At 39.4% G+C, this 23,116-nt stretch overlaps 2 protein-coding genes across 2 annotated transcripts in view; one reads left to right on the top strand and one right to left on the bottom strand.

The window, feature by feature from the left end:
- Window positions 1-23,116, bottom strand: part of LOC134984855 (oocyte zinc finger protein XlCOF6-like) — a 155,536-nt gene that overhangs the window by 77,339 nt on the left and 55,081 nt on the right. The gene's annotated exons all lie outside the window — the stretch shown is intronic.
- The window catches only part of LOC134984853 (uncharacterized), a 92,154-nt gene that overhangs the window by 15,064 nt on the left and 53,974 nt on the right, over window positions 1-23,116 (top strand). Inside the window, exon 4 of the mRNA XM_063950330.1 lies at window positions 9,116-9,271. Within this exon, the coding sequence (XP_063806400.1) occupies window positions 9,116-9,271 (156 nt within the window). The remainder of the gene's footprint in view (window positions 1-9,115; window positions 9,272-23,116) is intronic.

Here is a 23,116-nt window from a genome sequence, read left to right as displayed (position 1 = left end):
TTCATCCACTAGGGGACACTGGAGCATACTTATACATTAGGGGTGTGAAGCTTGCAACCGGAGGTGTGGCACAATCTTAAATTAGCATTGTCTGCACAGCCGGCTCCTCCCCCTTCACATCCCTCCTCCCTCAGTTTGAAAAATTGTGCCTAAGAGGAAGGAGGCACTGATGGGAGCTCCTGCTCCATATAGCATTTTTATATATATATATATATATATATATATATATATATATTTTTTTTTTTTGTACTGAGCCCAATCCCTCCTAATTAAAAGAAGGGTGCAGGCTTTAGATAAAGACAGATTGCCCAATCCCTCCTAAATGAAAGGAGGGTGCAGGTTTGACCACAAGAAGAAAGGCTGCGTCAACCTAAAGAAGGGGGACAGAGGTCTTCAGAATGGAGAGACAAGGATCCCAGCTAAAGGGATCTACATCTCTCTACAGTATAATCCGCAGCACAGAGTCAGAATGTCTTAGAAGGCCCTAGTTTACATAGGTTTATGATTTTAGTGCAGGAGATCTTATAATGTAGTCTCTCTGCACGCTGCTGCCTTCTGAAAAACTTATCTGCCAGCGCAGCATTCACTCACCCCCTTCCCCGCTCCCTGCTCCCTGCTCCCAAGCTGCTCTTACACAGTGATACTGTGAGCGCTAAAACCCTTCCTCCACCGTCACTTTACCTAAGGTTAAAGTCCCTGCAGTGTCCCCGGTGTCCGCCGCATCATCCCAGCTCCCACTGCCGCCCGTGCAGCATACAGACTGAGGGCGCCAGGACGCTGACGAGTTCTTCCGTGCGCTCCTTCCACCGGCGCTGTAATGACTAAAAGGGACGGGACTGCTCCCGGCACCGCTATTTGGATGATGCTGAGGTAAACTCCCGCGCGCTCCCCTCCACTGATGCAGGCAGTCAGCGCGTGTTGGGCGCGAGGAGAGTGGGAGACGCGACAGGACTACGGGCTGAGTTTTGTCCGTTGGGGGGGTGGAACCCGGACCGATGATTAGTGCAGCCGAGTCCGGTATGTAGTGGTAGGTGTAGTGAGTTTTTAGAGTACTGGGGGGATCGTGGTCGACGTGTACATAACTTTTCGGTGGCAGCCATATTTTAATATCTAAAGGGCGCCAAGATGCTGAAAGGAAGGGTATACGCCCTCATCAGTGGAGCCAGGTTTCCTGGCTAGTAAGATCAGAGGGGAAAAGGTTTTTACAATAGAGTAATTGCTCCCTCTGCTGGTGGCTTGTAGGATAGGACTCTGCTGCACTCCCTCCCTGGGGGATAACTTTGGGACGTCCCCTAATGTATAAGTATGCTCCAGTGTCCCCTAGTGGATGAAAGAGAAAAGAGGATTTTGGTACTTACCGATAAATCCATTTCTCTGAATCCTCTAGGGGACACTGGACGCCCGCCTCGGTGCTGTCGACCTGCTGTGTTCAAAGTTCTTGTTCAAACAGTCGTACAAACAGCGTTAGTTATTCGGTTAAGAGTTATTGGTTACTGTTTGATATGTTGTACGGTTCGGTTCCTCGCCATGTGCTATAGTATCATGTCCTATTCTCTCAGTCAAATTTTCCAAACTGAGGGAGGAGGGATGTGAAGGGGGAGGAGCCGGCTGTGCAGACAATGCTAATTTAAGATTGTGCCACACCTCCGGTTGCAAGCTTCACACCCCTAATGTATAAGTATGCTCCAGCGTCCCCTAGAGGATTCAGAGAAATGGATTTATCGGTAAGTACCAAAATCCTCTTTTTATAAACTAACAGGGGTGACAGGTGTGGTACATCCCTGCAAAGGCAGATCCAATCTCTTTCTCATCAGACTCTGCTGTCTTCCCTGCACTCTCACTCAGATGTTCACTGCTGCCAGTAGCACACGTATGAGAAGCAGAAGTATGGCGGCAGCTGTATAGATTCTGATATGTAATTCTCTGTATCATATTTACCGTACACACATCATCCTTATTACTATTGAGAGTATAGAGGTAATACACTGATGATGGGAATGTAAAAATAGGATTTTAATTACCTACCGGTATATCCTTTTCTCGTAGTCTGTTGGGGATTCTGGGGTCCATTTAGTACCATGGGGTCTAGACGGGTCCTTTGGGACCCACTGGCACTTTAAGAGTTTAATAGTGTAGGCTGGCCCCTCCCTGTATGCCCCTCCTACCAGACTCAGTCTAGAAACTGTGCCCGAGGAGACGGACATACTTCAAGAGAAGGAAATACACAGATAGTGGTGAGATTCACACCAGCTCACACATAACAAAAAGCCGAACTAACCAACTTGGAACAATTCAGCAATGGCTGATCCAACAATACTGAACCAAGTAACAATGCAGTAATACGAAGCACAGGGCGGGAACCCAGCATCCTCTATGGACTATTAGAAAAGGATTTATCGGTAGGTAATTAAAATCCTATTACGTCCTAGAGGATGCTGGGATCCATTTAGTACCATGGGGATGTACCAAAGCTCCCAGTACAGGAGTGAGAGTGATGAGGTTCCTACAGAACTGATTGCCCAGACTTGAGGTCCTCAGAGGCCAAAGTATAGAACTTGTAAAACCTAGCAAACATGTTCGACCGTGACCAAGTAGCTGCTCGGCAAAGCTGAATAGCCGAGACACCCTGGGCAGCTGACCAGGAAAAACCCACTTTACGGGTAGAGTGGTCCTGAACAGATTTTGGAATTGGCAATCCTGCCGTGGAATAAGCATCCTGGATAGTAAGCCTGATCCAGCGTGAAATTGTCTGCTTAGAAGCAGGACACCCAATCTTGTTGGGATCATAAAGTACAAATAGTGCGTACGACTTCCTGTGATGAGTAGTTCTCTTCACATAGATTTTCAAAGCCCGCATGACATCCATGGACTTTGAGGTAATTAAGGTGTCAGTAGCCACTGGCACCACAATAGGTTGGTTGATATGAAAAGCTGACACAACCTTAGGGAGAAATTGCTGACGCATTCTGAACTCAGCTCTATCCTCATGGAAAATCAAGTAGGAGCTCTTGTGCAAAAATGCCCCCAATTCTGACAGACGTCTGGCAGAAGCCAAGGCCAACAACGTGACCGCCTTCCAAGTAATACATTTTACGTCCATCTCCTGTAAAGGTTTGAACCAATCCGATTGCAGGAACTGCAGCACCACATTAAGATTCCAAAGTGCCATAAGAGGCACAAAGGGTGGTTGGATGTGCAGAATTCCTTTCAAGAAAGTCTGAACCTCAGGGATAGCAGCCAATTGTTTCTGGAAGAAAATAGACAAGGCCGAAATCTGGAACTTGATGGTGCCCAAGCGTAGGCCAACATCCACACCCGCTTTCAGAAAGAGGAGAAAATGTCCCAGTTGAAACTCCACCGTAGGAAACTTCTTGGATTCACACCAAAACACATACTTTTTCCAAATCTGGTGGTAATGCGTTACCCCCTTCCTAGCTTGGATCAGAGTAGGAATAACTTTATTCGGAATGCCCTTCCAAGCTAAGATCTGGCATTCAACCTCCATGCCGTCAAACGTAGCCGCGATAAGTCGTGATAGGCGAACGGCCCCTGCAGTAGAAGGTCCTCGCGAAGAGGAAGAGGCCTCGGAAGATCCGCGTGCCAAGCCTGCCTTGGCCAGTCCAGAGCAATGAGGATCGCCGAAACTGTTTATCTTTTTATTAGTTTGAGAATCCTTGGGATGAGTGGAAGTGGAGTGAACACATATACTGACTGGAACACCCATGGAGTCACCAGGGCGTCCACCGCCACTATCTGTGGGTCTCGTGACCTGGAAAAGTACCTCCGAAGAGCCTTGTTGAGGCGATAGGCCATCATTTCTATCTGAGGTACACCCCATCTGCGTTTTACTTCTGTGAATACCTCCGGGTGGAGGCCCCATTCTCCTGGAAGGAGATCGTGTCTACTGAGGAATGAAGATCGCCTACAGTGCCAGCGCGTGTCTTTCTGCCCAGAGGAGGATTCTTGTTACCTCTGACATTGCAGCCCTGCTCTTCATTCCACCCTGCCTGTTTATGTAGGACACCGCTGTGACGTTGACTGACTGAACCTGCATGGCTCAATATTGCAGAAGATGAACCACTTTTAGAAGGCCATTGTATATGGCTCTTAGTTCCAGAATGTTTATTGGAAGGACCGATTCCTGGCTTGACCACTTTCCTTGGAAGTTTTCCCCCTGGGTGACTGCTCCCCAACCTTTGAGGCTTGCATCTGTGGTTAGAAGAATCCAATTCTGAATCCCGAACCTGCGGCCCTCGAGCAGGTGAGAAGTTTGCAGCCACCAGAGTAGTGAAATTCTGGCATTCGGCAACAGGCATATCCGTTGGTGCATGTGAAGATGCGATCCCGACCACTTGTCCAGGAGATCCAGCTGGATGAAGCGTGCATGGAATCTTCCGTATTGTAGAGCCTCGTAGGAGGATACCATCTTCCCCTGAAGGCAAATGAACCGATGAACCGATACCCAGGGAGGTTTCAAGACATCCCGGACCATTGATTGGATCACCAAAGCTTTCTCCACCGGTAGAAACACCCTCTGCACTTCCGTGTCAAGTATCAGCCCCAGAAAGGGCAGTCTCCTTGTCTGTTCCAAATGGGACTTTGGAAGGTTCAGGATCCACCCATGATCCCAGAGTAGTTGAGTTGAGAGTGAAATATTCTGCAACAGCTTCTCCTTGGAAGATGCTTTTATTAGCAGATCATTCAGATATGGAATTATGTTCACTCCTTGTTTGCGTAGGAGGAGCATCATCTCCGCTAGTACCTTAGTGAACACCCTCGTTGCTGTGGAGAGGCCAAATGGCAATGTTTGGAATGGATAGTGACAGTCCTGTAGTGCAAACCGTAGATAGGCCTGGTGAGGCGGCCAGATTGGAATGTGAAGGTACGCATCCTTGATATCCAGGGATACTAGGAATTCCCCCTCCTCCAGACCTGAGATTAACGCTCTCCGAGACTCCATCTTGAATTAGAAAACCCTCAAGTAGGGGTTCAACGCCTTCAGGTTCAATATAGGCCTTACCTAACCGTCCAGTTTTGGTACCACAAACAGGTTTGAGTAATAACCCTTGATTTTTGGGTGAGGTGGAACTGGAACAATAACATTTGTGCGTACCAGTTTTTGAATGGCTTCTTGTAGAATAGCACTTTCTGTCCGCGAACCTGGTAAGCCTGATTTGAAGAATCTGTGAGGTGGGAGTTGCTGAAACTCCAGTCTGTACCCCTGGGTAACAATATCTGTCACCCAGGGGTCTAGGCATGATGACGCCCAGACATGACTGAAATTTTTTAGTCTCACTACCACCTGCCTGATCTCCAGACTGAGCGGTCCACCATCATGCTGAATATTTGGAGGTAGCTGAACCTGGATTCTGTCCCTGGGAACCTGTTGGTGCAGGTTTTTTGGATCTTCCCCAACCTCCTCTAAAGAAGATGGGAGGGTTGGATTTTTTAAATTTTGCGGTCCGAAAGGACTGCAGTGTAGGTGTACGATAAGATTTTCTACCTGGTGCTGCTGCGGAGGGAAGAAATGTTGTCTTACCCGCAGTGGCAGTGGAAATCCACAAATCCAATGCGTCCCTAAATAGTGCCTGACCTGTGAATGGCAGGTTCTCCACACTTTTCTTAGATACTGCATCCGCAGTCCATTGACGTAGCCAGAGTCCTCTGCGTGCCGAGACAGCCATGGAAGTAGCAGGCCAATGTCCTTCATGGCCTCCACCATGAAACCTGCAGAATCCTGTATGTGATGTAAAAACAAGTCAATGTCACTCCTATCTATAGTATCTAAGTCCTCTAGTAAGATGCCTGACCACTTTACTATGGCTTTAGAAATCCATGCACAAGCAATAGTGGGCCCTAAAGCCACACCTGTAGTACTGTATAGTGATTTAAACGTAGTCTTAATCTTGCGGTCAGCCGGCTCCTTTATGGCGGTTGAACCAGGGACAGGTAAAACCACCTTTTTAGACAGCCTAGGTACAGAAGCGTCTACTATAGGTGGGTTTTCCCACTTCTTCCTATTCTCTTCAGGGAAAGGCAAAGCAATGAGAAGTCTTATAGGGATCTGGAATTTTTTCTCTGGGTTTTCCCAAGATTTTTCAAACAAGGAGTTTTAACTCCTTAGAATCAGGGACGGTAAGCGAGGACTTCTTATTTACTGTAAAATAAGATTCCTCTACTTGTTCCGGAACCTTCTCAGAAATATGCAAAACATCTCTAATGGCTTCAGTCATTAGCTGCACCCCTTTAGCAATGGATGTATCCCCCCCTGCATATCGCCATCACCGTCCCCTGTATCAGAGTCGGTATCAGTGTCAGCTTGCATTATCTGGGCAAGTGTACATTTTTTGGGGTATGTAGGTGGGGTTTTAGATGAAGTAGTGGGAGCTGAATACTTCAAACCTACTAAAGATTGTCTCAACACCTGCGTCTCTTTCTCAGTATGTGACATCCTTGTTGAAATCTGGGATATCATTCCCCTTAAAGAATCCACCCATGGGGGTTCGGATTCAGAAGGCTGACAGCACATTGCAGTCCTGAGTACATGGAATAGACTCCTCAGGAGAAGATACACACTCTGCAGCACAGGACACAGAGTCCTTAGACATGGTAATGTGGATATACACACTTACACACACACACACACACAGGAAAATGTCAGACACAGTTTCCCCCAGAGTACCTTCAGAGAGACACAGAGTATAAGGAGCAGCCACACAGCGCCCCTGTAGACAGTTATTATGATAAAAGCCCGGCGCTGACTGACTGACCTTAATAGGGAGGGCAGCGCTCCCTGTCAGTGTCCTAGTTCCTATGATCTGCAGGGAGAAAATGGCGCGGGTGAGTGCTGGATCCGCTCTGAGAGGAAGCCCCGCCCCTTGTAATGGCGCCCGGCTTCCTGCACTAATTGTTTATACTGGCCTGAGGATTTTAGTGATAACAGGTATATTAGCCCCTGTTATCTGCGTGACCAGTGTAGGATTTATCCGCGCTGGCTCAGGACGCTCCTCAAAGCGCCTACATTGTGTGTTGCTGAGCCTTCCTGGAGTGCAGCCTGTCAGAGCACCCTTGTGCCACCATACCCGCCGGTGACCCGCTAACCGGGCTACCGGCGCTGTACTCACCGCTTTACTTTCTTCTGGCTCTGTTACGGGGTGGCGGCCGTGCTGCGGAAGTGAGCAGTTGCCTCATGGACTTGCGATCAGCAACCTCAGGAGCTCAGTGCCCTGTCAGCGGAGTAGAGAACCATTATCTCTTCAGGAAGTTGGTTTCTATCCTTCCCCCCCCCCCCCCTACGTCCCACGAAGCAGGGAGTCTGTTACCAGCAGCCTTCCTGTAACCTAACTAACTCTAGAAAATGAAAAACTAAGAAAACTCCTAGGAGCTCCCCTAGCTGTGACCGGCTCCTCCCGGCACATTTTCTAAACTAAGTCTGGTAGGAGGGGCATAGAGGGAGGGGCCAGCCCACACTATTAAACTCTTAAAGGGCCAGTGGCTCCCAAAGGACCCATCTATACCCCATGGTACTAAATGGACTCGAGTGTCCTCTAGGACCTAAGAGAAAGTTGATTATAATCTAGCAGATGATGATTAGAGGATATCATATGTTGTATTGCATGTAAAATACCTTGTTCCACACCTACTCTGCTGTAGCAATATACCTTATATAAGGGCGAGTAACACATGTACAGGCTTACCAGCGTATGAGCACACACATAAAGGAATGCTACCTTACCAATGCTTCCAGGAGTAACGTTAGGAGACATTTCTCTGATCCATCAGCTCATATGACTGATGTTATTATTCATCTAGAATCTCTAATTCATACGATATGTTCCCCATCCATTGTTTTCCATTGGTGCTGACATAGGACTTGGCGAGTGACTACATCTCCATTTATACTTCATGGTTAGTTACCAGTACAAGAGAGAGATATATATAAGTCTTATTATAATATTACATTTGTTATTGGGAGTGTTCTCAGGAGGGTGGACACAATGATAGTTTGAGACACAATATTATAAAGCCTTCAGTAAAAGTTATGTTTTATTATACACACACATTTACAATTAAGTGTCCCAGAGAGTCGTCTTCTCCTATTGTTTACAAGATTAATATTGTTACAGAAAATGTCACATTTCCATAATGTATTTTATTTCCAGCAGATGGACACACAAGCAGGAATATCACAGAAGGACATCTAATGTTATCCCCGGATTGTGACATAAAAGATAATGACAGTAGACAGGATTCTCCAGGAGATAATCCCATTACCCCAATTATACATCCAGCTCTATCAGCTGATCCCTCTGATCCTGGGAAATGTTCTCCTGATCACTCTGATATTGGTGCATCTGTTACAGCTCTGACAGTAGATACAGTGTTTCCATGTTCTATAGATGCCAAATGTTTTACACAGAACACAAATCCTATTAACCCACACACAGGTAAGGCAGGTGAGAGGCCACTGATATGTTCTGAGTGTGGGAAATGTTTTACATACAAATCACAACTTGTTATACATAACAGAAGTCACACAGGTGAGAAGCCTTTTCCATGTTCTGAGTGTGGGAAATGTTTTGTATGGAAATCAGATCTTGTTATGCATCAGAGAAGTCACACAGGTGAGAAGCCATTTTCTTGCTCTGAGTGTGGGAAATGTTTTACACAGAAATCACAACTTGTTACCCATCAGCGAAGTCACACAGGTGAGAAGCCATTTCCATGTTCTGAGTGTGGGAAATGTTTTGTAAGTAAATCACAACTTGTTACACATCTGCGCAGTCACACAGGTGAGAAGCCTTTTCCATGTTCTGAGTGTGGGAAATGTTTTACATGTATATCAGATCTTGTTATACATCGCAGAAGTCACACAGGTGAGAAGCCATTTTCTTGCTCTGAGTGTGGGAAATATTTTACACGGAAATCACAACTTGTTACCCATCAGCAAAGTCACACAGGTGAGAAGGCATTTCCATGTTCTGAGTGTGGGAAATGTTTTGCACTCAAATCACGTCTTGTTACACATCAGAGAAGTCACACAGGTGAGAAGCCATTTTCTTGCTCTGAGTGTAGGAAATGTTTTGCACACAAATCAGTTCTTGTTATACATCAGAGAAGTCACACAGGTGAGAAGCCATTTTCTTGCTCTGAGTGTGGGAAATGTTTTACACAGAAATCAAGTCTTGTTAATCATCACGGAAGTCACACAGGTGAGAAACGATTTTCTTGCTCTGAGTGTGGGAAATGTTTTACATACAAATCACAACTTGTTTCCCATCAGCTAAGTCACACAGGTGAGAAGGCATTTCCATGTTCTGAGTGTGGGAAATGTTTTGCACACAAATCAGTTCTTGTTATACATCAGAGAAGTCACACAGGTGAGAAGCCATTTTCTTGCTATGAGTGTGGGAAATATTTTACATACAAATCACAACTTGTTTCCCATCAGCAAAGTCACACAGGTGAGAAGGCATTTCCATGATCTGAGTGTGGGAAATGTTTTGCACACAAATCAGTTCTTGTTATACATCAGAGAAGTCACACAGGTGAGAAGCCATTTTCTTGCTCTGAGTGTGGGAAATGTTTTGCACACAAATCAGTTCTTGTTATACATCAGAGAAGTCACACAGGTGAGAAGTCATTTCTATACTCTGATACATAAATCATCAGAATCAGCTTTATTGGCCAGGTGCACTCGTGTACACTAGGAGTTATTTGTAGTTCAATGCATCGCCAAGCAGCAACATGAAAGGGGAATACATGGCATAAGAAGGGGGAAAAACATAGCATCCATTACACACATTACACATATGAGTTCATACTGCACATTGCAACTGTACAATAGACTCAACATATTATACATGTAAGACTAAAGACGAAGGCTGCTTGGCAGAGCGGCACTGAGGCAGCCATCCGCAACGCCAACTAGAACTCAAACAATGCACATAATACAGAAGATTTAAGTATTACACATCAAAAGATAAACCAGACAGACAAAAAAAAAAAGACAAAGAAAGAATAATGCATGATTGGTGTAGTCATTTTGAGTAATAACTTCCATGGGCTGTGTATTCCACCCTCACAGGGTACCAGGTGCGGCAGCCATCTTCGGCGCACCGCGTAGGAGTACCCTGGGTGGAGTAGTCCATCCTTGAGGGGTAGGCCTGTAAGGTACTACTGATGTTCTCTGCCAGAGGGTTAGTGGGCATAGTCCTGGTGATTTCATTTTCGAGGTTTGATGAGTCCACATAATGGTCTGGATTTCTTTCTTGATGTTGTTGCTTAGAGATAGGAATGCTTTGAGTATTTTAACGCACAGCTGTGCATGGCTGAAGCTATAGATATATACACACAATAGACATCACTCAAATTGTACACAATAGACATCACTCAGGTGAGGAACCATTTTAATCTTCTGAAATATACTCATCATTGCCATGCTTGTTCTTCATGGTTCTTATCCTATCTCCTATGCTTTTTGCAATATACATGTTACCACTGGGTGAAATAATCAGATGTCATACCATCGTCTACCACTGCTATGCAGATGACCTGTCTCTTGCTCCAGGTACTGAGAACCCAGTACCAATCCTAAATGGTTGTCTAGCTGAGCTCCAGGTGTGGGTGATGCCAGTTAGCTGTGATTCAGTCCTGGTGAAACAGGTCTTTAAGCTCGCCAACAAAGAGCAGCGCTACAGTTCAGCTTTACCTACCAACCAGACTTACGCTTGGGGGTTCAGAGTTACAAAATGCTGATCATGTGCGGAATCTTGGTGTCCTGGATGGTGGAGTGACACTTAGACATAAGGTATCTGCCACAATCAGATCCTCATCTGAGGAACATAGCCAGACTCCAGCACTTTATTCCCTCAGAAGATCTACCTACAGTCATACATGCACTTGTATCATCACACATAGACTACTGCAATGTCCTCTACCTGGGTCTCCCAGCAAAAGAATTGCACTGCTTGTAGCTTGTACAGAATGCAGTAGCCAGGCTGTTACCTAACCAGCCCGTTCCTGCCACATAACACCCATTCTCTTCTCCCTTCACCGGCTGCCTGTAAGATGGTGACTCTATTACATAATCTTACTGACTCTCCCAATCCTACATGACCAGGATCCATGGTACCAGAAGCAGCTTCTGCCTCCTTACTGCCCAGTTACTTCCACCTGCAGATGAAGGACTGTTACCAGCAGTACCAAGAATCCTCAAGCAGTGCTGAGAGGTCAGGGGGAAGATAGGGTGGTGGCACTAGTGCTGTAGTAGGGGCTGCCAGAGGCAGTTTCTGTGAGAATCTTGTCCTCAAACAGCGCTAGGGTGTCAGAGGGGAGACAGGGTGGTGGCAGTAGTGGGGGGAGGCGGGGCGGGTGGCAGTGGGGGGAGATGTGGCAGTAGCGGGAAGAGATGGGGCAGTGGCAATAGTGGGGGAGACAGGGCGGATGGCTGCAGTGCAGTACCAGGGGCTGCTGGAGGCAGTAAAGAGGTGTATGGGTCCTGCACAGAACCAGTTGATAATTAGACCTAATGATGATTCTGCTTCCTTATTTCTAATTAATCCCTTGTATGTGTTACGATTATTTGCTGTGTCAGCCTTTATGTGTGTTCTGTGTAATAATCCTGAAAGTAGTGCTGCTACCGATCTCATATCATTTGTAGTAACTTGGAAAAGATGAGATATGAGGTGCACTCTGAAAGCTTATAGGGGGTTAATCAGAGGTGAACGCAGATGTGACATCACGCAGCCCCTGGAAAATGGTCTCGGCCCACCCACATTCACCCCTCAGGGATGCGACCGCAATGTGTGTGTCTGCGGCCGCTGCGCATGTGCATATTGCCACCACCAGCAAACTGCTGCGGGCCGCTATTGCGGCTGGGTCTGAATGACCCCCATAGGGTTTTGGCTCTCCTGATATACATGTTTTACTTACCTGCAATGCTATAATGTAACTTGAATTGTTTCTGTGCTTTAAGGATTTTTTATCCATGTTGTGCAGAGTAAAGTATTTTTTAAGTTTAAAATATAGAGAAAAATCTGTTTATTAAAGATATGAAATGTTTTTTTAAAAACAAAAGATTTCCGTTGAGTCTTTTTATGTGTCTGTGTATTATCTTATTTCCAGATAATTGTCGCTATGGTGACAGAAACAATTTCCTGTTAATGTGTCACTTGCATTGTTACTTTTGTGTCCAGCGGGTGGGCTCGGAAATGTTATCCTTTTCCTCACAACCCCAGTTGCTGGAGAAAATGAAGGAGGAGCTGTTGACGGGTCACGTTCAACTTGAGTTGACAATTTTCTCACCAGCAGGTCTTTCCACCTCTGCAGACTTGTGTCCGGAAAGAGAGATACAATGTAGGCTTTAAACCTAGGATTGAGCACGGTGGCCAAAATGTAGTGCTCTGATTTCAACAGATTGACCACCCTTGAATCCTGGCAAAGCGAATGAAGGGCTCCATCCACAAGTATTTCCAGGGAAGACGTTAAGACCGAGGGACTATGCACAGGCCCAAGTGATTGTTTTATGATTTTTATTTATTTATTAACAGTTTCTTATATAGCGCAGCAAATTCCGTTGCGCTTTACAATTTGAAATAACAATAACAAACAGGGTGATAACAGTCATAGAGGTAGGAAGGCCTCCTTCTATGTATGAACCAACCGATAGAGGGAATAATCCAAAACTGTTAATACCAAAGATTACCTAATCAGGTTGGAGGTGCGCCATTAAGCAAATTGCAATGACTGGTTAGGGGGTTTAGAAAAACACGCTAGTGGGCTTATATCTAAAGAAGCCTTAATGTGTGTTTTTCTTTGTTTCATGAATAAATGAAAAATAACTTTGATTTTTATTTAAGATAGATTTTTCAATAGGCATGAAATAAGTACCAACCAAGTATATCATTGTAAAACCCTGTACCAGAGCAGAATCCTCAATCACATGTGTTACCCATTCAGTACATATATAAATTGATAATTGACCACATCACAAAGATATGCACATGGAATAAAACAATATTGTTGGTAATAAAAGGTGTTCTCCTGTGACTGAGCATATCATGTGTAACCCTGTAACAGAGCACAGTTCTCTAAGGCATGCATATCCAATTCTACACATTTGTATCACTTCTGTGACAATATTGTTATTGAGAAGGGATATTCCTGTAACAAGGTATACACTATGAAACCCTGTCACAGAGCAAGGTATACATTATATTATCCCAAGGTTAGTGCATAGATAATATCCAGCTTTCTGCCTGTTTCATTCCAAAGGCCTGCTAAGTTGTCCCAACATGCATCTACACAATTCTATTGCCAATCACTGAGTGACACCTGATATAAATATAAATCAGTCAGATAACGAGTAGTAACCAGTGACTAGTAATGACGTCTGTATGCAATGAGTCCACAAATCAGGAGAACCACCTTTCTGTATCTCCAGCACCCGCTACAGAAATATAACATCTGAAGAATGAATGAGGCTGGGGAGAGAGTAGCAGCCTGTAATAATGATAATATATGCTGTTATATAAACAGTGCTATAACCATTCTTCTGATAGAGATCCTTCCTCTGATAGATATAAAGAAGCTCTGGTGTATATAGGCTGAATCCCCCTTCTACTTTTATCCCATGTGACGTGGGGCAGTGACTGGGAACAATGAGAGCAGGGAAAGCACCAGCACCAGAGCAGAAGGAAAGATAAAGTGCAGCAGCTTCTGCTGTCCCCGGGATCAGTCGCTTCTGATAATGTCTATTTATCATAAAAGAATTAGGGAGTCTCCGTTGTGATGATATTCAGCATATAGAATTTATTATCAAATAAGAGGCCACGCCCATTATTCTGCGCAGAGGAGCGTGACCCAAGACAGACTTCATCAATGATACCTGTGTCTTCAGAACATTTAGGCTTACATATATATATAGTACGTGATCATACAATAATTCATAACTGATCAATCAATGGGGTGTGTATCTAGATATCATGGGGAACATGGAATGATTGAGGGTGAATAACCTGAAGTGCCAAAGATGGTCAGTTGAGCTAATTGCACTGGCCGATCTTCTCCTGAAGATGGCAGTATGGCTCCATGAGTCTTGGATCTCCTAGTCACATCAATTGGACTTCTCAGTAGGCCTTGTCAGCAAAGAGGTCATTCTTGTTCATCATGGCATGTTGTTTGTCCAAAGCAAAGGTCCATCAGATATTCATTATCATGTCCTCTTTCTCCTGACATAAAAACCTCATAAAATGTCATTAAGTTCTGGTTATCTAAATACAAGGGTCTCTATTGATAGATACGAACTCTCTGTCAGGTGATAGAACACAAAGGTCGAGAAGAAAACATTACTGTCAGGAGAATTACCTCTATATGAGAATTGAGATATTTATTACCGATGCTAAAATGCTATATGTATAAAAGCACAACTTCTGAGGCAATACAGATGTATATTTGATTTTTCTTCATCATTCCTGCCTTTTGTTTAATCTCTAAACACAACATATAATTAATCAAATATTCATCGTATTCAACTTAATTTCCCCCAAATGAGTGTAGTAGTGTGAGATATGAGATAGGAAAAGGAAAACCCGTTCTCTGGATGCAATCGCCGGCACAAGTCCATTGAGTATCGATGTGAAAAGTCTCAACTCTCCAGAAAACTTGGACAGATAAGGGAAATGAAAGAGGTAGCGACAGAATGTATTCTTTTCTTCTACAACCTGGCTATAAATTGTGGTTCCTTCTTCTCACTATGTGTGTGTGTATGTGGAGCATGTAAGCACCTATTAAGAGTATATTTCTGATAATTTACCTATGTGTGATAATACTACTATATTACTATGTGTGATAATACTACTATATTGCTATGTGTGATAATACTACTATATTACTATGTGTGATAATACTACTATATTACTATGTGTGATAATACTACTATATTGCTATGTGTGATAATACTACTATATTACTATGTGTGATAATACTACTATATTGCTATGTGTGATAATACTACTATATTGCTATGTGTGATAATACTACTATATTGCTATGTGTGATAATACTACTATATTGCTATGTGTGATAATACTACTATATTGCTGTGTGTGATAATACTACTATATTACTATGTGTGATAATACTACTATATTGCTATGTGTGATAATACTACTATATTGCTATGTGTGATAATACTACTATATTGCTGTGTGTGATAATAATACTATATTACTATGTGTGATAATACTACTATATTGCTATGTGTGATAATACTACTATATTGCTATGTGTGATAATACTACTATATTACTATGTGTGATAATACTACTATATTACTATGTGTGATAATACTACTATATTGCTATGTGTGATGATAATACTACTATATTGCTGTGTGTGATAATACTACTATATTACTATGTGTGATAATACTACTATATTGCTATGTGTGATAATACTACTATATTGCTATGTGTGATAATACTACTATATTTTTATGTGTGATATTACTACTATATTGCTGTGTGTGATAATAATACTATATTACTATGTGTGATAATACTACTATATTGCTATGTGTGATAATACTACTATATTGCTATGTGTGATAATACTACTATATTACTATGTGTGATAATACTACTATATTGCTATGTGTGATGATAATACTACTATATTGCTATGTGTGATGATAATACTACTATATTGCTATGTGTGATTATACTACTATATTGCTATGTGTGATAATACTACTATATTACTATGTGTGATAATACTACTATATTACTATGTGTGATAATACTACTATATTGCTATGTGTGATAATACTACTATATTGCTGTGTGTGATAATACTACTATATTACTATGTGTGATAATACTACTATATTGCTATGTGTGATAATACTACTATATTGCTATGTGTGATAATACTACTATATTACTATGTGTGATATTACTACTATATTACTATGTGTGATAATACTACTATATTACTATGTGTGATAATACTACTATATTGCTATGTGTGATAATACTACTATATTGCTGTGTGTGATAATACTACTATATTACTATGTGTGATAATACTACTATATTACTATGTGTGATAATACTACTATATTGCTATGTGTGATAATACTACTATATTGCTGTGTGTGATAATACTACTATATTACTATGTGTGATAATACTACTATATTGCTATGTGTGATAATACTACTATATTGCTATGTGTGATAATACTACTATATTGTATGTGTGATAATACTACTATATTACTATGTGTGATAATACTACTGTATTGCTATGTGTGATAATACTACTATATTGCTATGTGTGATAATACTACTATATGCTATGTGTGATAATACTACTATATTACTATGTGTGATATTACTACTATATTGCTATGTGTGATAATACTACTATATTGCAATGTGTGATAATACTACTATATTGCTATGTGTGATAATACTACTATATTGCTATGTGTGATAATACTACTATATTGCTATGTGTGATAATACTACTATATTGCTATGTGTGATAATACTACTATATTACTATGTGTGATAATACTACTATATTGCTATGTGTGATAATACTACTATATTGCTATGTGTGATAATACTACTATATTGCTATGTGTGATAATACTACTATATTGCTATGTGTGATAATACTACTATATTGCTATGTGTGATAATACTACTATATTGCTATGTGTGATAATACTACTATATTGCTATGTGTGATAATACTACTATATTGCTATGTGTGATAATACTACTATATTGCTATGTGTGATAATGCTACTATATTATTATGTGTGATAATGCTACTATATTGCTATGTGTGATAATGCTACTATATTGCTATGTGTGATAATACTACTATATTGCTATGTGTGATAATACTACTATATTACTATGTGTGATAATACTACTATAGTGCTATGTGTGGTGATAATACTACTATATTGCTATGTGTGATGATAATACTACTATATTGATATGTGTGATAATACTACTATATTGCTATGTGTGATATTACTACTATATTGCTATGTGTGATAATACTACTATATTGCTATGTGTGATAATACTACTATATTGCTATGTGTGATAATACTACTATATTACCTATGTGTGATAATACTACTATATTGCTATGTGTGATAATACTACTATATTGCTATGTGTGATAATACTACTATATTACTATGTGTGATAATACTACTATATTGCTATGTGTGATAATACTACTATATTGCTATGTGTGATAATACTACTATATTGCTATGTGTGATAATACTACTATATTACTATGTGTGATAATACTACTATAGTGCTATGTGTGGTGATAATACTACTATATTGCTATGTGTGATGATAATACTACTATATTGATATGTGTGATAATACTACTATATTGCTATGTGTGATATTACTACTATATTGCTATGTGTGATAATACTACTATATTGCTATGTGTGATAATACTACTATATTGCTATGTGTGATAATACTACTATATTACCTATGTGTGATAATACTACTATATTGCTATGTGTGATAATACTACTATATTGCTATGTGTGATTATACTACTATATTGCTATGTGTGATAATACTACTATATTTTTATGTGTGATAATACTACTATATTGCTATGTGTGATTATACTACTATATTGCTATGTGTGATAATACTACTATATTGCTATGTGTGATAATACTACTATATTGCTATGTGTGATTATACTACTATATTGCTATGTGTGATAATACTACTTTATTGCTATGTGTGATAATACTACTATAATACTATGTGTGATAATACTACTATATTACTATGTGTGATAATACTACTATATTGCTATGTGTGATAATACTACTATATTGCTATGTGTGATAATACTACTATATTGCTATGTGTGATAATACTACTATATTACTATGTGTGATAATGCTACTATATTGCTATGTGTGATAATGCTACTATATTACTATGTGTGATAATGCTACTATATTACTATGTGTGATAATACTACTATATTGCTGTGTGATAATACTACTATATTGCTATGTGTGATATTACTACTATATTGCTATGTGTGATAATACTACTATATTGCTATGTGTGATAATACTACTATATTGCTATGTGTGATAATACTACTATATTACCTATGTGTGATAATACTACTATATTGCTATGTGTGATAATACTACTATATTGCTATGTGTGATTATACTACTATATTGCTATGTGTGATAATACTACTATATTTTTATGTGTGATAATACTACTATATTGCTATGTGTGATTATACTACTATATTGCTATGTGTGATAATACTACTATATTGCTATGTGTGATAATACTACTATATTGCTATGTGTGATAATACTACTATATTACCTATGTGTGATAATACTACTATATTGCTATGTGTGATAATACTACTATATTGCTATGTGTGATTATACTACTATATTGCTATGTGTGATAATACTACTATATTGCTATGTGTGATTATACTACTATATTGCTATGTGTGATAATACTACTATATTGCTATGTGTGATAATACTACTATATTGCTATGTGTGATAATACTACTATATTGCTATGTGTGATAATACTACTATATTACTATGTGTGATAATACTACTATATTGCTATGTGTGATTATACTACTATATTGCTATGTGTGATAATACTACTTTATTGCTATGTGTGATAATACTACTATAATACTATGTGTGATAATACTACTATATTACTATGTGTGATAATACTACTATATTGCTATGTGTGATAATACTACTATATTGCTATGTGTGATAATACTACTATATTGCTATGTGTGATAATACTACTATATTGTTATGTGTGATAATACTACTATATTACTATGTGTGATAATGCTACTATATTGCTATGTGTGATAATGCTACTATATTACTATGTGTGATAATGCTACTATATTACTATGTGTGATAATACTACTATATTGCTGTGTGATAATACTACTATATTGCTATGTGTGATTATACTACTATATTGCTATGTGTGATAATACTACTATATTGCTATGTGTGATAATACTACTATATTGCTATGTGTGATAATACTACTATATTGCTATGTGTGATAATACTACTATATTGCTATGTGTGATAATACTACTATATTGCTATGTGTGATAATACTACTATATTACTATGTGTGATAATACTACTATATTACTATGTGTGATAATACTACTATATTGCTATGTGTGATTATACTACTATATTGCTATGTGTGATAATACTACTTTATTGCTATGTGTGATAATACTACTATAATACTATGTGTGATAATACTACTATATTACTATGTGTGATAATACTACTATATTGCTATGTGTGATAATACTACTATATTGCTATGTGTAATAATACTACTATATTGTTATGTGTGATAATACTACTATATTACTATGTGTGATAATGCTACTATATTGCTATGTGTGATAATGCTACTATATTACTATGTGTGATAATGCTACTATATTACTATGTGTGATAATACTACTATATTGCTGTGTGATAATACTACTATATTGCTATGTGTGATTATACTACTATATTGCTATGTGTGATAATACTACTATATTGCTATGTGTGATAATACTACTATATTGCTATGTGTGATAATACTACTATATTGCTATGTGTGATAATACTACTATATTACTATGTGTGATAATACTACTATATTGCTATGTGTGATTATACTACTATATTGCTATGTGTGATAATACTACTTTATTGCTATGTGTGATAATACTACTATAATACTATGTGTGATAATACTACTATATTACTATGTGTGATAATACTACTATATTGCTATGTGTGATAATACTACTATATTGCTATGTGTGATAATACTACTATATTACTATGTGTGATAATGCTACTATATTGCTATGTGTGATAATGCTACAGGTTGAGTCTCCCTTATCCAAAATGCTTGGGACCAGAGGTACTTTGGATATGGGATTTTTCCGTATTTTGGAATAATTGCATACCATAGTGAGATATCATGGTGATGGGACCTAAATCTAAGCACAGAATGCATTTATGTTACATATACACCTTATACACACAGCCTGAAGGTCATTTTAGCCAATATTTTTTATAACTTTGTGCATTAAACAAAGTGTGTCTACATTCACACAATTCATTTATGTATTATATATACCTTATACACACAGCCTGAAGGACATTTAATACAATATTTTTAATAATTTTGTGTATTAAACAAAGTTTGTGTACATTGAGACATCAAAAAACAAAGGTTTCACTATCTCACTCTCAGTCAAAAAAGTCCGTATTTCGGAATATTCCGTATTTCGGAATATATGGATATGGGATACTCAACCTGTACTATATTACTATGTGTGATAATGCTACTATATTACTATGTGTGATAATACTACTATATTGCTGTGTGATAATACTACTATATTGCTATGTGTGATAATACTACTATATTGCTATGTGTGATATTACTACTATATTGCTATGTGTGATAATACTACTATATTGCTATGTGTGATAATACTACTATATTACCTATGTGTGATAATACTACTATATTGCTATGTGTGATAATACTACTATATTGCTATGTGTGATTATACTACTATATTGCTATGTGTGATAATACTACTATATTGCTATGTGTGATAATACTACTATATTGCTATGTGTGATTATACAACTATATTGCTATGTGTGATAATACTACTATATTGCTATGTGTGATGATACTACTATATTACTATGTGTGATAATACTACTATATTACTATGTGTGATAATACTACTATATTGCTATGTGTGATAATACTACTATATTACTATGTGTGATAATACTACTTTATTGCTATGTGTGATAATACTACTATATTACTATGTGTGATAATACTACTATATTACTATGTGTGATAATACTACTATATTGCTATGTGTGATGATAATACTACTATATTGCTATGTGTGATGATAATACTACTATATTGCTATGTGTGATAATACTACTATATTGCTATGTGTGATAATACTACTATATTGCTATGTGTGATAATACTACTATATTGCTATGTGTGATAATGCTACTATATTGCTATGTGTGATAATACTACTATATTGCTATGTGTGATAATACTACTATATTGCTATGTGTGATAATGCTACTATATTACTATGTGTGATAATGCTACTATATTGCTGTGTGATAATACTACTATATTGCTATGTGTGATAATACTACTATATTACTATGTGTGATAATACTACTATATTACTATGTGTGATAATACTACTATATTGCTATGTGTGATAATACTACTATATTGCTATGTGTGATAATATTACTATATTGCTATGTGTGATAATACTACTATATTGCTATGTGTGATAATACTACTATATTACTATGTGTGATAATGCTACTATATTGCTATGTGTGATAATGCTACTATATTGCTATGTGTGATAATACTACTATATTGCTATGTGTGATAATACTACTATATTGCTATGTGTGATAATACTACTATATTACTATGTGTGATAATACTACTTTATTGCTATGTGTGATAATACTACTATAATACTATGTGTGATAATACTACTATATTACTATGTGTGATAATACTGCTATATTGCTATGTGTGATAATACTACTATATTGCTATGTGTGATAATACTACTATATTACTATGTGTGATAATGCTACTATATTGCTATGTGTGATAATGCTACTATATTGCTATGTGTGATAATACTACTATATTGCTATGTGTGATAATACTACTATATTGCTATGTGTGATAATACTACTATATTACTATGTGTGATAATACTACTATATTGCTATGTGTGATTATACTACTATATTGCTATGTGTGATAATACTACTTTATTGCTATGTGTGATAATACTACTATAATACTATGTGTGATAATACTACTATATTACTATGTGTGATAATACTACTATATTGCTATGTGTGATAATACTACTATATTGCTATGTGTGATAATACTACTATATTACTATGTGTGATAATACTACTATATTGCTATGTGTGATAATGCTACAGGTGTTAGGCGCCGAGGGTCCGCTCGTCAGTGCGGCCGGCGCCTAGCAACGGGGACGCCACTGTCGGATCGTGTTCCCCGTTGCTGGGTCTAAGTTTATATCATCACTGGTTTCCTGGCTGTGTAGCATGCAGCTGCACGGCATGTTGTAATTATCACTCATCTGTTTCCCTGGCCATGCAGCTTGTCAGCTGCATGGCATTTAATCCAATCAGCCTCCAAACAGCTGATTGGAAGACTCTCTGTTAAAAGCACTCCCAGGACTCCTCACAGACGCCGGTGATAGCTTCCTGTTTGCCTGATTCTGCTGCAGAGAGAGTTCCCAGTCCCGGTCTGTTCGTTTGTTCCTGTTCTCAGTGATCCTGTACTCGGAAGTTACCATCTGTTCCTGGAGTCTGATCGAGCACCTTTAACATCTGGTGGCGTTCGTGAGTCGCGGCGCAGCCGTGTGTTGCGGCTTGTCCGCTACTATTTATTATTGTGTTTATTTTGAGTTCTGGAGCTTTGCGGAGGATTCCGCTTCCACAAGATCCACTCTGGTGTCCAGCGGTGCCGGATAGGAGTGTCGGATCCGTGGATCTTTGGTTGTCCTTTTCCCTGGCGGCTAGTCCGCACATACCTTTTGATTTAGTTTAGTTAGCTTGTAACCCCTGGCTTGGTTGCTTAGTCAGAGGGCCCCTTGTTATCACCCTGTCTCGGACTTCCCCTTGTCTCCCATTAAGACCTGCGGGGGCATCGGGGTTGGGCAGACATAATCCGCCCTTCGAACGCGGCTGCCATGGGCTCAAGCAACCATAGTCTCGCAGGGGATTTCTGATAACACGGGCGAGACAACGGAGTTAGGGCGCCAGGGGTTACTAGGCTCTCCAGCTCCCACAACCTGTATTTCATTCCTGTACTCAGATCTCTGCCATAAGATCTTCTCCAGTCTGGAGTACAGGAATCGTAACATTA

Source organism: Pseudophryne corroboree (genome assembly GCF_028390025.1).
Source record: "Pseudophryne corroboree isolate aPseCor3 chromosome 3 unlocalized genomic scaffold, aPseCor3.hap2 SUPER_3_unloc_88, whole genome shotgun sequence".
NCBI classification, from domain to species: domain Eukaryota; kingdom Metazoa; phylum Chordata; class Amphibia; order Anura; family Myobatrachidae; genus Pseudophryne; species Pseudophryne corroboree.
This window is presented reverse-complemented; position numbering and strand designations above follow the sequence as displayed.